General features: G+C 43.4%; 1 protein-coding gene across 1 annotated transcript in view; it reads right to left on the bottom strand.

The window, feature by feature from the left end:
• The window catches only part of SNX31 (sorting nexin 31), a 62,815-nt gene that overhangs the window by 35,522 nt on the left and 10,778 nt on the right, over positions 1-16,515 (bottom strand). Inside the window, exons 3-5 of the mRNA XM_079901925.1 lie at positions 13,387-13,501; positions 10,149-10,213; positions 1,252-1,362 (exon numbers count right to left, since the gene is read on the bottom strand). Coding sequence (XP_079758051.1) covers positions 1,252-1,362; positions 10,149-10,213; positions 13,387-13,501 — 291 coding nt within the window. The remainder of the gene's footprint in view (positions 1-1,251; positions 1,363-10,148; positions 10,214-13,386; positions 13,502-16,515) is intronic.

Below are 16,515 nucleotides of genomic sequence, written 5' to 3'. Positions count from 1 at the left end.
AATTTGTGAAAGAAATTCAACCTAAATGGAACTGGAGGATATAAGATGGAAAGCCCCACAAGTGTGCCTCAGGAAGACAAGACTTAAGGACTGACAGGCTGATTTCCCGTAAATGCCTAATTCACAGAAAACAGATAATATTGCAATTTTCTTAAATGATAGAGAGTTAGTCCGGGGTTGCCTCATATCAGCCTTGGGAAATTTTGCTCCTGGTTTCCAGAGACCCAAACAAGATATGACCCAGGTCAGGTTGGTCTCACAAAATAAGTGGAATTCAGCTTTGTTTGTGTGACCGGACCGGTTTTGTCTGCTGGGGGAATTTTCAAATCTGGTCTCCATTTGTTTTGATTTTAGTAGACTCTAACTGAACTCTCCCTTCTTTACATTCCCAGCCCATAAATAAAGCCTCCCCCAACCTCAGCGGACACGCCGGCAGCCTTTCCAGCTTTCGCGTCCCCAGCTGCAATTCCTCTGCTATTCCTGAACACGCTCATCTTCTTGACAATTTTGAGCTGCCTCATTTTACCTTTTTATTTAAGTTGACAAACTAAAACCCTCCAAAGGCAAGGGACCTGGGAGCTGGCCCTACAGCAGTGTGTGGGTGAGAGAAGACGGAGTCCTCTCTGAAGCCCAGCTCGAGGAAGGAAAGGCCTCAGGGACAGAGCTGGTAATGGCTGCATCTGGAGAAGGAAGGATGCTTTCTGGGTCTCGTCCTCTGAGTCCTCAGAGAACTGACCAGAACTCGGTTCTGGTCCTGTGGACCCAGGATTAGAAGTGCTGGGCATTGGTTTCAGGGGTTTTCCCCTGTGAGGGAGGAGGGACCACTCTTTCTGGCTTTGACAACCCCACTGTCACTGTCTGCCAGAAGTTGTCACCAGCCCACCTGGGTAGTCTCATCTGGGCTCCACCCTCCTTCCTGCTCCTGAGTAGGGATATCCCGTAATAAAGCACTTGGCATATGTGCAGGACACATCCCTGGCTGAGTTCCAGAGAACCAACAACAGCCTTAGCAAGGACCTGGAAAGTTGATGCCCACAGAGGGGGAAAAAAACCCAAAGAGACCCTGGGGATCGGCTGTAGCTGAGATTCCTCCATCAGTCTGTCAGCAGAAGCCAGCATCTCTACAGATAAGTCATCCAGAGTAAAATGATAGGCAGGAAGCTTCTGGAAGGTAACCATATCCTAGTCCCTGCCTTCAAACAGAATGATTCCTAAATTCAGTTCTGGGGCTGGAATTTGGATAGAATTTACCTCTAGGACTCTTTCGGCAGTATCTGATGTTAGAATTTCGACTTTAATGCTCCTTCCATCGGGCAGAAATATATCCAGAGACGCTTTCTCGGTAGTGATGCTAAATGTGTCCTATAAAAGCAAAAGGAAGCACAATGAGCTTTGGCGCCCTTCCACGGGGCACATCGACGCAGGAGACAGTCATCTTCCTCTCGGTGGGCCCTTGGGGCATACAGTATCCAAAGCAAATGCAAGCCAAGTGCAGAGATTTGGGGGACTGGTTTTGGGGATGTGGTGGGGGTGAGGAGAGGGTGGAGAGGAGCTCAGGCAAAGCAATGACATGCAGCTTGAATAATTTCCCAATAAACAAGGCATCTGCCTTAGGGAAAAAGCTTTTGAGAAAACCATCCACGTAACTCTTGGCCATCCCAGATTTTAACTCTCATATTGAATATTGCCAGGCGTCCCTAAAAGTTTGTAATATGCGCTAATTTATGGTTCTGCTGCAGCAAAACTCTGAAGCTGCTAACTTTGAGGCCTGTGTGGGGATCAGGTCTCTATCTGGTGAATGGGCACCCAGCTAAGGGGCCAACACCCCAGCTCAGCACAGCCCTGCCTGCACTCTCGCATTCTGGCCTTCTGTGAGGGGATGCGTGTGTGCCAGAGGGGACTGCGAATCCGGGGACCTGTGAACCTCTTGGATAGAGCATTCTAGGATGTCAGAGACATGCTACAGACAGGGGAAGCCCGTCCGAGTTCAGGAAAGCACGAGGCTGAGGTCGGCACTCAGTTTCCTTAGAGAGAGTGACCCTGACTGGGAGGCAGGGCCAGTGGCTGCCCACACGGGCCTCCAGGGCAGTTGCATCTGGGGGTGGCTGTTCTCAGTGCCTCTGATGGGACCCTGTCAGTCTACAGAGCTGCTTGTCTCTGGGAGGCTGATCCCGGTCACAGCGTTCTCATCTCAGGTTCCACGATGGACTAAACCCTGACGCAGCCACTGCATGCAATGCGTTCCCTTCTCTCCTAGGCATTTAGAACGGCACTAGTGATGTGTCATCCTTGGGAGAAATGAGAAAAGAGCCATTCAGATCATTTTCTGTGTTCTGAGCCTGCTATATAAGCCAGAATATTAGTAATTAGCAACACAGTGTGTGGGGATGGGGGCGGGGGGGATGGGGGGAGAGGCAGTATCTCTTTTTAGTGACCAGAAAATTTATATCCAGGTCACCTCCTTCCTGGTATCGGTTTGGGGGAGGGAAGGTCCTGATGACTGATCAGAAGATTATTGGGAGATCACGGGGTTGGGGCTCAGGTCAGCTGACCGGGTGAGACCCCTTTCCCCTCAACAGGCAGCACCTCGCCCTCCTTAGTCCTCCTGACCACCCCCTGCCATTCACAGACACAGAGGATTAGGCACCAGGCTTTGTAGGGAACCGGGAAATCCAACAACCCAATCGCACTGCCCAGGTACCTCAAAAGGTCCATCATGTTAGTAACAGGCTTATTTTTTCCTAATTTTGTTATCCAAGGGCAAGCTTTGACTTTACATCTTAACCACGCCTGCCCTGAACCCACTTACTTACAATCACTAAATGTCTATGATTCTGAACCTAAGTGCTTTAGAAGAGAAATGCTGCTGCTTCCCAAATTCAAAGGGTTCGTCCACAAAAGCAGCAGTTTGTGAAGGTGTTATATCCACATATACAGGCAACTTGTAGAGATAGCATCTCATTTATGAGTAAATATACTATCTATTTATTACATACAAATATATTGTTGGATCACGATACTGATAATTGGGCTCTGTGCTAACTGCTTCACATATATTGAGGGTAGCGCATGTAATTCTCATAACAATTCCATGAGGGATATACACTCATTAAGCCCCCTTTTTCAGATGAAGTACAAGGCTACGAAGGTTAAATTACTCCTCCAGGACACACTGCTAGTTGGTGGCAGAGGCAGGATTCAAGGCCAGCTCCTCGTGACTCCACAGCCTGGGCTCAACTAGGTTGGACTCATCTCCTGGCTGGTCCAGCATTGCCTTGGAGTGAATGTTTGTGTCCCTCCTCCCCCATTCAGGTTCGTGCCCTAACCTCCAATGTGATGGTGTTTGCAGATGGAGCCTTTGGGAAGTGATTAGGGTTAAGTGTCCCTCATGATGGGATTAGTTTCCTTGTAGGAAGAGACACCACAGAGCTTGCTCTCTCTGCACACACGCACAAAGAAGAAATTTATTTCTCACAGTTTTAGGAATTTCTGTTCTTTAAGATTCCCAGTTATGGCAGCCCGAGCAGACTAACGTATCATAACACTCAGAGTGCCGCCTCCACTCTCAAAAGTGTCCGAGTTTGGATAAGTTATGTGGCTGCCATGTTACTACCGTAGTACCAGCATAAGGGACCATGTTATGCTGCCCCCTCCACGTACAGTAAGTGTCTGTCTGCCGGAGTCAATCTGCCACTTATCGATCACTGTGTTGGTCACTTTTCAAACAGTCCTGTGGCTTCTCCCTGTCAGTACTAGCCTCCAAATCAGCAGATGCTAAACCAACCACCTGCCAGGTTTTCCCTTCAAGCATCCAGTGCTGGGACAACCCACCTCCTGGGATCCTGTGAAAATCACTCCAAGCCCTCCCAGAGCATGTCAGGGGCACTGGTTTCCCACCTCCATAGCACAGGCCCTGAGCTCCCTACACAGCTCTCCCATACTTTCTTCACTTTTACCTTCCTGGGGGAATTCTGGCAGATTTCCCCACTTCCCCTGCAGTTATGATAACTGCTAACAGTAGGGCTCCCAAGACCCCATATCTAGCAGAGTAGTCAAGGGTCAGGGGTTTCCCCAGAGCAACTGCTGCAAATAGTCCCTTTCTAGGTATACCTTTGCCCAGGTCTTAGGTTCTTAAAGGTATCTGGCCTCACAAACACTTCTTACCTCTGAGGAAAAACACTCTTGAAATGAACGGAAAGATGTCATTGCCTTTGGATATGATTTAAGGAAAAGTTACCATTAATTTGTTACTTCAGTGCAACTCCCAACTCAAACTATATTGCAGACCAATAGGTATCTAAATTATATAAACAGTTAAAATAATAGAAACGCATATCCATATTAAATTCTTCTGCAAAAGAAAAGTGAGGAAGCAGATTGCATTGGTAGAGTGGGTCAGATTATAGATGGCCCTGAAATCAGACACTTGAGGATTTTATTTAAAAAGGCAAAAGGGGGTTTCCCTGGTGGCGCAGTGGTTGAGGGTCCGCCTGCTGATGCAGGGGACGCGGGTTCGTGCCCCGGTCTGGGAAGATCCCGCATGCCGCGGAGCGGCTGGGCCCGTGAGCCATGGCCGCTGAGCCTGTGCGTCCGGAGCTTGTGCTCTGCAACGGGAGAGGCCGCAACAGTGAGAGGCCCGCGTACCGCAAAAAAAAAAAAAAAAAAAGCAAAAGGGGGCCATGGTGGTTCTGGATCAGGCACATGGAAGGATGTAAATGGAGTTATGGAAAGATGTGTCTGGCACTGTGGTGAAAATGAACTAGAGGAGGGACTGGAGGATGTGGGAGACTTGAGAGAAGTTGGAGACAGTCATCCGTGTGCGAGGTACTGAGGAACAGGGCTAGCCCGTGTGCTTAAGAAACGCATGAGCCACAGAGCAGACTGCTTGGTTCCAAGCCTAACTCCACCCTCACTGCATGTGACTCTGTGTAAACCTTGACAGGTGACTTCCCTTCTGCGCACTCCATTCCTTCAGCTCGAAAAGTAAGGATGGGAAGAGTGGGATGCCATTCATTGCAAACACTCAAATGACAGCTTTATTGTTTCATTATTGTTAGCAGTAGGAATGATGAGGTCGTTATGTACCTTTGATTTGACTTAGTGGCAACAGATAAGAAATAAAAGAGTCAAGAAAAGATTCAGGGGTGGGACTTCCCTGGTGGTCCAGTGGTTAAGACTCTGTGCTCCCAGTGCAGGGGGCCCGGGTTAGATCCCTGGTCAGGGAACTAGATCCCACATGCCACAACTAAAGATCCCATGTGCCGCAACTAAAGATCCTGCATGCTTCAACTAAGACCCGTGCAGCCAAATAAATAAATTTTTTAAAAAGAAAAGGAAAGAGGGCTTCCCTGGTGGCACAGTGGTTGAGAGTCCGCCTGCCGATGCAGGGGACATGGGTTCGTGCCCCGGTCTGGGAAGATCCCACATGCCGCGGAGCGGCTGGGCCTGTGAGCCATGGCCGCTGAGCCTGCGCATCCGGAGCCTGTGCTCCGTAATGGGAGAGGCCACAACAGTGAGAGGCCCGCGTACCGCAAAAAAATAAAAAAAAATAAACATTTTTAGAACAATATGGTAAACAGGAGAAATAAACCATTGAAAAACCTTTGTACTATGAAATAAAAGCAAGTGAACAACAGATAAAACATTTGGAGTGGTGATCAAGGAGGAATGTGGCTCTATTTGTGATACTTGAATTTTACTTATACATATATAATTTATAAAATGTAAAAGCCATACAAAAACGCAATTAGAGGAAAAAAACCAAAGTGGTGTGTTCGGATTGCAGGAAAACAAAACTTAACTCATCTTGATCTAGGGCAGATCAGGAATTAAAACACACAATTCACAGTAGTAAACGGAATGCATTTATTTTTAAGAAACCTCGAAATCCTCCAATACCATGGGCTGCCTTAACACATTTTGAAACATGTGCTAATTCTTTTCAAATCGAATGTAACACCCTGAGAAATTGTTTAATTTATCGAAGAAGCTCCATCAGTGTGCGTTATTGATATTCTGCTCTGAGGCAGAAGAATGTCTGGTAGTCACGGTGCTTATCCTGAGCTTTATTATCCAAGAAAATCCATATTTGGACTCGCCAACCTCTAAATTTCTATCATACTTAATAATCGGTCCTAATCATTTCACTCCAAGGGACACGGAAAACATTCTTAAGAGGAAATGGGGAAACAGTCATTTCCTAGAGCCCCCAGAGCTATGGTGGGCAACACTTCCCAGATACATAAATTGCCCCTAACTTCCCAAGTATACAAAAGCCATTCCAAATATCTTCTTAGTCTCCTTTTTCTCAAACATGCTGTCCACACTTTAGATTAAGAACCAGGAACATAAAAAGTCTTTAGTCTAAAGACTTTGGTTTTGCCTTTTCAAAAGTCCCTTCATCTCAGAGGCAATTGCAGGGCAAAAGCACAGAGCATGGTAAGTCGGGGGCGGGGGCGGGGGGTGGAGGCTAGACACACACAACAAGGGGTACCTGGCAGGGGGCGGGGCTGGGGGGCTGCCACCACTCTAGAACTATCTCATGACGTCAGTGGATCCAGGCTCGCTGGGCTTCCACTTATGAAGATGTGGGTCCTTGGACAAATTACTTAACCTGAAAAAGAGACACTAACAGCACCGTCCTCAACAAGTTGTGAGGGATAAATGAGGTACCACACAGAAAGCACTGGGTCTGGCCCAGACTGAATGCCCTGTAGAGGCAACCCCCTCTGATGACTGCAGCTTGCCTTTGGCCATCCTTGATAGAGGCTCCTCGGAAGGCTCCTACGCGGTCACATGTATTCACGTTTCTCACACAGTGTGTCCTTGCCCAGAGACAGGAAGATGTGCTTGTACTTGCTGAGCCCTGGAGAGCCACGCCCGTGAGCGTGTGATTATTTGGCGATAACCACTGGGAAACTGCAGGCCAGGCACTTATCAAAGGCAGTGAAAATATTTAGGTGGGGTCTGTATAATATTGAGGTGGGGAAACTTCCCAATCCCTGCTCCTTGGGCTACTTGAATGGTCTGGCAGACCCACACCTCGCCATCTTTGAAGAAGTTGAAAATGGTCCCAAGCCTGGACAACTGGGTTTTCAGAGGGGCTGTCTCTGGTGAAAATTGGGTCTGGTCAGGGAGAAGGGAAGCAGAGGTACAAAGATGCAGCGGGCAGGACTCAAGCCACATAGAAGCTGTGTTAAAGCAGTTCATCAGGAAGCACTAGGCAGGTCTGGGAGCACAACTCTGGGCCCAGTTGACACCACCTGGTGTCTGGGGAGAGATGTGCTGGCCCGCCATCTTTGCCGGAAGCAATCTCTCAGCAGGCTGGGAAGAGGAAAAAGGACTGGCATTCGTAATAGCAGGAGGACCACATAAGTGTTATAACATTGGCCAGATTACATTTAAGTGCCTTAAGAGCACTGGCTCACTTAATCCTCCCAACAGCACTAAGAGAGGAGCCATTCTCCCCATTTTAGAGAAGGGGAGACTGACATACAAAGAGACTAAGTAAACACAAATCCAAAGTAGGGCAGCCAAAATTTAAACCTTGGCCATCTCACTTTGAGCCTGCACTCTAACCACTAAGCCAGTTCTGAGGCTGATTAGTCAGCAGGATGGTTGAAGATGTGATCTTGATAAGAGAAACTGTGGTTTGGGTTTCACTGCAGACATGCCGCTCTGGCCTGGGGCAAAGTGTTAGTGAGAAAGTCCTCAGAGATGGAGAGGCAAGATCCAGAAGTATGGCAGACAGGTTCTACCAGCTCAGCTCCAGCAACTTCCAACACCGTGGGCCAGCTGGCTTACTGAATGCACCCCTTTCAAAGTTGATGGATCACCTGGGAGAACGAGAGGCAAAAATCCCGCAAGAAAGGAGGAAAGAAACATGACCAACTAAGGGTGAAAAATATATCCCCCCCAAAAGTGAGGCCACCAAGGAGATGAAAACAATGGCTGTGTTAATCAAAATAAGGCTTCTCTGAACTCAGACCTCAAAGAACAGATCAAGGTCTCCAAAAAGAGGTAAGCGAATAGACGTGAAAGGAAGCTGGCCAAGTTCACGGAAGCAACAGGAGCGAAAAATAAAGCCATTGCAAAAGTGAAAATCTCATCAGAAGAAGCAGGAAGAGACGCTGCAAAATGCAGCGGGGGCAAAAGGTTTCTGTGCAGTTATACAGATAAAAAAATACTGAGAGCACTAAAATCAAATAAAACAGATGTAGAGAACAAATGTATGGACACCAAGTGGGGAAAGGTGGGGTGGGATGGATTGGGAGATGGGGATTGACATATATACGCTAATATGTATAAAATAGATAACTAATGAGAAACTGCTGTATAGCACAGGGAACTCTACTTCAATTCGCTGCACAGTAGAAACTAACACAACATTGTAAAACAACTATATCCCAATTAAAAAGAAAGAAAGGAGGAAAGAAAAACACATTAAAAAAAAAACTCCTTTAAATTATCAGGAAAAAAAGACACTCAAAACAAAGCTCCAAAACACTGCCATCCTCTGAATGATTTTTAGAAAGCATTGAAAGTAAAAACCATAATGCACACAAAGATGACAGAACCACGGCTGACTGTACCTCCATGCATTCGCATAGAAAGTTTGCAAGATGTAAACTTTGAAAAACAAGGTTCAGAAAGTGGGTAGAGTGTGTGCTTGTCTGCAAAGCAAAAAAGGATATGCATACATAGGAATGCTTGCATGTGCATGGAAATGCGTGGAAGGGACATACATTAAACTGTAAACAACAGTTGTCTCTGAGGGGGGGCCCTGGAGACCCATGGTGGAAGCGAGGTTACTTTCATCATAGACCCTTTTGTGCTGTTGGAATGTTACCACTAGCACTGCCTCAAAAACAACCTTTTCAAAGAAAAGTATATACATATACATATATATATATACACACATACCATTAAGTGTATGTGAAAGTACGAGCAATTATACAATGGGAGGGGAGACTCTAGGGGCATTTCTCAGTTGACTGGACCAGTAAGTTTGTCAACACACTTGAACAACTGAGTAAATGCAAATTTGCTCCCAGTTTTTACACGTCTGATCAAGGTATCATTCCTCCCTGACCTAAGGAGCCAGTTCAGTAATATCACGTCATTGTGCAATTTCAATCCTTTTGAAGCTCTTCCATTCAGTCAAGAATGTACACGCAGGGCTTCCCTGGTGGCGCAGTGGTTAAGAATCCGCCTGCCAATGCAGGGGACATGGGTTCGAGCCCTGGTTCGGGAAGATCCCACGTGCTGCAGAGCAATTAAGCCCGTGCACCACAACTACTGAGCCTGCGCTCTAGAGCCCACGAGCCACAGCTACTGAAGCCCGCGTGCCACAACTACTGAGCCCGCACGCCTAGAGCCCATGCTCCGCAACAAGAGAAGCCACCGTAATGGGAAGCCTGTGCACCACAGCGAAGAGTAGCCCCCGCTCGCCGCAACTAGAGAAAGCCCACGCGCAGCAACGAAGACCCAACGCAGCCAAAAATTAATTAATTAATTAAATCTACATATTAAAAAAAAAGAATGTACATGCAGGCATAAAAATGTTCCTATGTGTACCACCTGAATGGGTGCCGTGCTAAACAAATGTACTTGGCCAAGTTCCAGCCTCTAGGGGACAAGAGAACAGTTGTTCTTTAGACCAACAAAGGAAAGGGAGGTGCTGTCTGTCATTCTGTTGAGACTGAATTTTCTCCATGATCCGTTTACGATAAAGTCAGGAGCAGAGAATATACAAGTGATAGCTGGCATGGCTATTACTACTGTCCTGAGGTCTTCACTGTGGCACACTTGGAAGTCCCAGCTACAAAAGTAGGGTCCCACAATTGTCATGGGTGCACTTAATGGTAAAAGGTTCTCTCCTGCATGGCCAGTTTTGAGATGCACAATGCTTAAGCTACAGGAAAAAAGGTATCTGCTTAAATAAAGTGGGCAAAAGGTCAAGTGACACACTTAATTTTCCATCTAGAATCTCAACTTCCAAAGCAACAAAATAGGAACCATTTTCCTGTTACTCCAAACGAATGTATTTTATCTGAATCCAGGCTCTGTAGGGCTGATGACCAGAAAAGCACACACGGAGACATATTCTGCAGTGAAATAATGACCTTAGTCAAGAAAAGCAAGCTTACCAGCTGCACCAGTTTCAAAAAATCAACGAAGACATCACTTCTCAACATGTTTGGGTCCATGGTTACTGAAAAACAGGGACAGCGAGCCAGGTTACCACTGGGCTGTGTTGACTGCTCTGTTAAACTGCTCTGTCCTCCAGGAAGCCCTCCAGGCCTTGCCAGTGCACCGCTGCCTCCTTGAAGGCGATGGAGCCTGTGACTTCTCAAATTCAAGAAAATCTACAAAGCCCGCCTCCTCCAGGCAGCCTCGCAGGCAGCATGAACCCATCACACCAATCCGGCTGACTGTTTCCAGGAATCCTACTTTATTCATGCATACCCCTGGCCCAATATCTATCTAGCTGCCCCTACTAGAAGGATGATGGGGTTAATACGAGGTAGCAATAAGATCTAAAAACTTGGACCTAGACTCCCACTTTAGCAGGATGCTTGGTAATTTGAAAATTTTAAATCAACCAAGAAACACTGATTAAGAGGACCTCTTTTCACGATGGGAGCTCTCAAGAGGTTACCAAAAAAAAAGCAATTATAAGGCTGTCAGATATTTAAAATTTCATTCTTCTATACTTATAAGAGCAATTTGCCCCTTAGTTTTAAAGCTCCAGATACCAATACCCAGCGCTGTGGCCCGAGCAGATGGGCCAAGGCTCTCCCCTGAGGACCTCACACTCACACGTGAAGTGCTTCTCAGTGGCTTCCTCACTTCTTATCTTCCTCCCCACAAGTCCTCTCCTGGACCCTGCACTTGAGCTAAACTTATCCAATTTTTAAATCTGTATTAAATGTCTTTCTTTTTGGTGCTGTTTTACTGATTTTGTCAAACAACTTCTACCAGCATTCAAAACTAGCACTGACTGAGGTCATTTGAGGTAGTGCTTCCCAAACGATGCCATGTTTTTCAAAATAAAGTAACTAAGAGAGAGAGTGTCTCTGTAACAGGAGAAACTGTTTTTTATAAAAGGTACTCCCTCTTTTCTAAAGGGGGAAGAAGCTCTTGTCTTATTTTCTGGAATATGTGTGCCATGTATGCAAACTAATCATTATAATCATTGGGGCTGGGGATATATAATCATTGGGGATGGGGAATATATAATTTCCAGAAAATATATATATATAATTGACAAAGGATTGAGTGTCTTTTTTGTCAAATTGTCAATATATAATTTCCAGAAAATATATATTTTCTGGAATATGTGTGCCATGTATGCAAACTAATCAATATAATCATTGGGGATGGGGAAAGCTATTGAAAAAGTGTTCATCCAACTAGTATTTACTGTACAACTGTTAAGTACCAGGTACTACCAAAGCACTTGGTATATTTTAGCTCACTTAATCTGCACAACAAAAGAAGATTGCCTGAAGTAAATAGTATCTCCATTTTACAGATAAAGACACTGAAGCTCAGAGAAGGTAAGTGTCTTGCCCCAGGTCACACAGCCAGGGAGGTGCAAACCTGGGACTTGACTCTATGTCTGAATAGAGCCTGTGTTCACAGTCACAGCACTATGCTGCACTGTCTCCTTCCTTTACCTTCCAAGAGGATTCACAAAGCATCCTGACTACAGATAAAGGCCAGGCCTGGAGAAGTGACCCTTTAAGCAGTGTGATCATTTGTGAAAAGGCCAGTTGTTAAAAGGAGTATTTCATGAAGATATGAGAACACAAACCAAGAAGGAATGAAAATTCAAAAGATATTACATTTTGAGCTTGAAAGCGTTTATTTAACAGGTCTAAAAGAGGTATAGTCTCCACTACAAAAGATGAATGGAAAATAAATGACTTCTAGAATTTCTATTTACTATGTTTAAAAAAAATATGTGCAGTCCTGAGAAATAATGAGGTAAATCTATAATCTCTCACCTAGAATGACCTGTAAGAGTAATATTTTAAAAGGAATAAAATAGCATATAGAAGAAAAAGCTTTTTTTCTTTTGTTATGAAGGACATTAGTGGGGTAGTTGGTGAAGTTTGAATAAGGTCTCTATATTAGATAGCATTATTATATCAATGCTAATTGCTTGATTTTGATAACTATACAGTAGTTACAGAAGAGTTGTCCTCGATCTTAGGAAATACGCATAGATGTATTTAAGGGTAAACTGGCTTGTATATGCAAAACAGGCATCTCAAAAAATTATATATAATATATATGTATGCACACATTCATAATACAAACAGAGACATGGGAAAGTGAGAGAGAATGATAAAGCAAATATAAAATGTTAACATTTGGGAAATCTGGGTAAAGAGAATACAGAAAATTTTGCATCAATTTTGCAACTTTTCTGTAAATCAGAAATTCTTTCAGAATAAAAAGTTTCAGATACAGAAACGTGTATAAGGTAAGTTTCAATTTGTGTTTAACCAGCAGGGATGTACCCACACACTAGAATACATATGATGGTTTCTGAGAAATACACAAGCCACTTGTAATAGTGGTTTTTTCTAGAGGCTTGGGGATCTGAGGTGGAAGGGAATGTACCTTTCATTTTATACTCTTTGGACGGGTTATATTTTTAAAACATTTTATGTCTATACCATTTCCCGCTTTTTAAACCTTTAAATATTTGAATGCCAATGTTTCTATTTCTCCCCACCCCCTTCTGTTTGTGAGAGCTCAGTCCTGTTGTGCACAACACTTTTCAGGAACCCAGCAGTGGGCCAGGACCTCTGTATTGCCAGCCTCACAGGGCCAGGGCAGACCTCCGAGTATCCCTGTGCCTTAGCATGGCTCCTGGGGAAGACAGAGATGGAATAACCAACTCTGGCACTGCCAGTAAACATCTCCGCTATCTCCTGAGAACTTTCACGTAAGCCGTTCATTTTATCCGTTTGTTCACTCTTAATCCAGAGATATTTCTTTGACTTCTACAATCAAAGCCAACACAGAGCCCCCGGGGGCAGGGGCTGCGGGGTGGTGAATCTAAACAAAGCATTTTTAAACCAAATACAAAGACCACATATTTTATGACTCCATTTACATGAAATATCCAGAGCAGGCAAATTTATAAAGGCATAAATTAGTATATAAAGACAGGGGCTGGTGGAGGAGAGAAACAGGGATTGACTGATAATAGGTATAAGATTTCTTTTTGGGGCGGTAAAAATGTCCTCAGATTAGATTATGGTGATGGTTGCACAATCGTGTAAATATACTAAAAACCACTGAGTAAATATATAAAATGGGTGACTTTCACATCTCGATAAATCTGTTTTAAAAGATCCAAATACATACCATTTTGCAAATACTGTTCCAACTGGTCCCTTCTCTCATCAGCCATAGATGTGGTCATTGCGAGATAGTACTTTGGTGGAAAGGGTGGCAGGCAATTTCCAAACACCCGCCTCAGCTGAAAGATCCAGAAAACACACGGTTAAGGAAAAGCGCCTGAAATTCAGGGTTGGTGAGATACCAAAGCCTCCTCTTAGGGCAAGTCTCTCTCCAGCACTTTATTCAAAATGAACCCTTCCTGGTGGCCAAAAGGAGATACCTCGATTTTCTTAAGGAGCAATTTATTTCTGTAAAGGTTTCTAGAACACTATTAGAAATATCATGGACTGACAACTCCAGTCTGAGTTTGATAGATATGGTGTACATTTTAATTTTTCATTTGTTTTTACAAAACTGCCCACCAGTCACATCATACAATATTCATACAATACAATCTTAATATTACATCATACAATATTAATATTTAATTAATTCCCCAATAGTATCTGTGATGTCAATGATGAGAGTTAGGAATTTAATTCCCCCACCATGCCCCCCACCCAATCTGAACATAACAGCAGATGTTTACAGCTGTGCTATCTAATTTGGTAGCCACTGACAATGCAGCTAGTCCGAACTGAGATGTGCTGTAATTGTAAAATACACTCCAGACTGTGAAGACTTAGTACAGAGAGAAGAGAATGCAAAACATCTCGTTAATAATTTTTTATATAGATTACCTGTTGAAATCATATTTTGGATCTGTTGGATTAAATAAAATATATTCTTAAAATTAATTCCACCTGTTTCTTTTTATGCTTTTTAACATGTTAAAATTTTAACAGAAAATTTTATATTACATACGTGGCTCACGTTATATTTCTAGTGGACAGCGCTGGGTTCTAGAATTCCTATAATGCTGACATATGATCCCGATAGAAACCCAACCAGGCCCCTTCCTCCTCCCCACCCACACATGACCCAAGACCATGGCGGAAATTATTTTTATGCAAGCTCATAGTGGATGCATCAAAAATAATTTTAAAATTAAGATAACCAAAAGTGCATCTTCCTTCATTCTAGCCTTACGCTTACAGTGATAGCTCGAAGATAAGATACCTCATCATTCTCTTTAAAATAGGAGAAAGGAAACCAGTAAGAAACCCACTGAGATTTTAACATGGTACCTCTGGAGCAGGAAGGCTCAGTGGCTTAAAGAAAATGAAAGCAGATCTAATAGAAATGAGACTGCAAACAAATAAGAACTTTCATTCCATGACCTTTGTCAAAAATACAGTGTGTGTTTGGCAAATATTTACCTTGCATAGGCCTTAACTTCAAAATACATCCAGAATCTGACCACATCTCTCCACCCCCACTGCCATCACCCTGGCCCAAACCACTGTCATCTCTTCCAGTTTATTGCAGTAGCCTTCCAACAGATCTCTCTGCCTCTGCCCTTGCTCCCCTTCTGTCTATTCCTAATACAGAATCTGAGGTTATAACTTAAAAATGTAAGTCAGATCATTCCTCTTCCCTGTACAAAATCCTTCATGGCATCCCATTTCACTCAAGTACAAGTCAAAATCCTTAGAGTGGCCCAGAACTGTACCATCCAATAAGATGTCCATTAATTGTCTGTGACTACTTAAATTAAAATAAAATAAAATTTAAAATTCAGCTCCTCAGTCATACAAGCCACATTTTAAATACTCAATAGCCACTGGAAATGTGGCAAGTTGCTACTGAATTGGACACAAAGGATATAGAGCATTTCCACCAGCACAAAAAGTTCTATTGGACAGTGTTGATCTAACACCTAGAAATGTTATTAACTGCCTACCTGTAGGGAAGATACAGCTCCCTGATTTGTTTTGTTTGGTCTGCTAGGTTGTTTGTTTGACTACTAAAGAATTTTCATTTGATGCCAACATTTATTTTTGCAATTAAAAAATTTTTTAAGTTATGTCCTGGAGAGAATACAAAATGGTCCAGCCACTTTGGAAGATAGTCTGGCAGTTTCTTACAAAATAAACATAGTTTTACCACATAGTGCAGCAATCACACTCCTAGTTATTTACCCAACAGATTTGAAAACTATGTCCATAAAAACCGGCATACAAATGGTGCTTTATTCATAACCATCAAAAGCTGAAAGCAACCAAGATGTCCTTCAGTATGTGAATGGATAAACAAACTTGGGTGTATCCCTACAATGGAATATTACCCAGCAATAAAAGGAAATGAGTTGTCAAGACATAAAAAGACATGGAGGAATCTTAAATACATATTGATAAATAAAAAGCCAGTCTGAAAAAGCTACATACTATATGACTTCAATTATATGATATTCTGGAAAAAAGCAAAATTATAGAGAGAGTGAGAACATCAATGATCACCAGGAGCTTGGGATGGGGGTACTGAATTGGTGAAGCACATGGAATTGTTTAGGGCAGTGAAACTAGTCTGTATGATACTGTCATTGTGGATACATGAGGCTCTGCATTTGTCAAATCTACTGAACTTTACAATACAACTTTAATGTGTCCAAATATATTAAAAAATCATTTAGGAAGTGGGGAAAAACCCAGGATAGAATGCAGAATGTGAGTAAACAATTTAACTATATTACAAATATATGAAACAACTGCAAGGAAGGGGGTGAGAGAAAAGGTGCTGACCTAAGTCACTTGGCAAATGAGTGGAGCCTGTAACAGTAAAGGCAAAAGAAGCTGTACAGAAGTACTGCGCTTTAGCTGATAAAGTTGTTTCCTACACAGGTACAGGTTAACAATTCTAATACCATTATATGTGTGTACAGAATGGAATAATTAAGTAAATGGATGGCAGATAGTGGGAGTCAGGTTTCTCACTGTTGGAATGAGAGTTTTCAGGTAAGTAAAGGGAATAGGCTAGAGTAAGCCATGTGGTAATGGATTATTGTCAGAGATATTGGTATGAACTCATGTTTAACTTAATATACATACAGATGGTTACACATAGAAGTATTTACAGACATGCATATATACACATATATTTTCTTGCTGTGTCAGCTGAGAGGGGCTAGAAGCAATGACACTGCAGTAGCAGAGAACACATCTGGTGCCCAGATCTTGGTTTCTAATATCATTCTCCAAAAAGCAACAAGCGCTC

This window comes from Stenella coeruleoalba (genome assembly GCF_951394435.1).
Source record: "Stenella coeruleoalba genome assembly, chromosome: 17".
NCBI classification, from domain to species: domain Eukaryota; kingdom Metazoa; phylum Chordata; class Mammalia; order Artiodactyla; family Delphinidae; genus Stenella; species Stenella coeruleoalba.
This window is presented reverse-complemented; position numbering and strand designations above follow the sequence as displayed.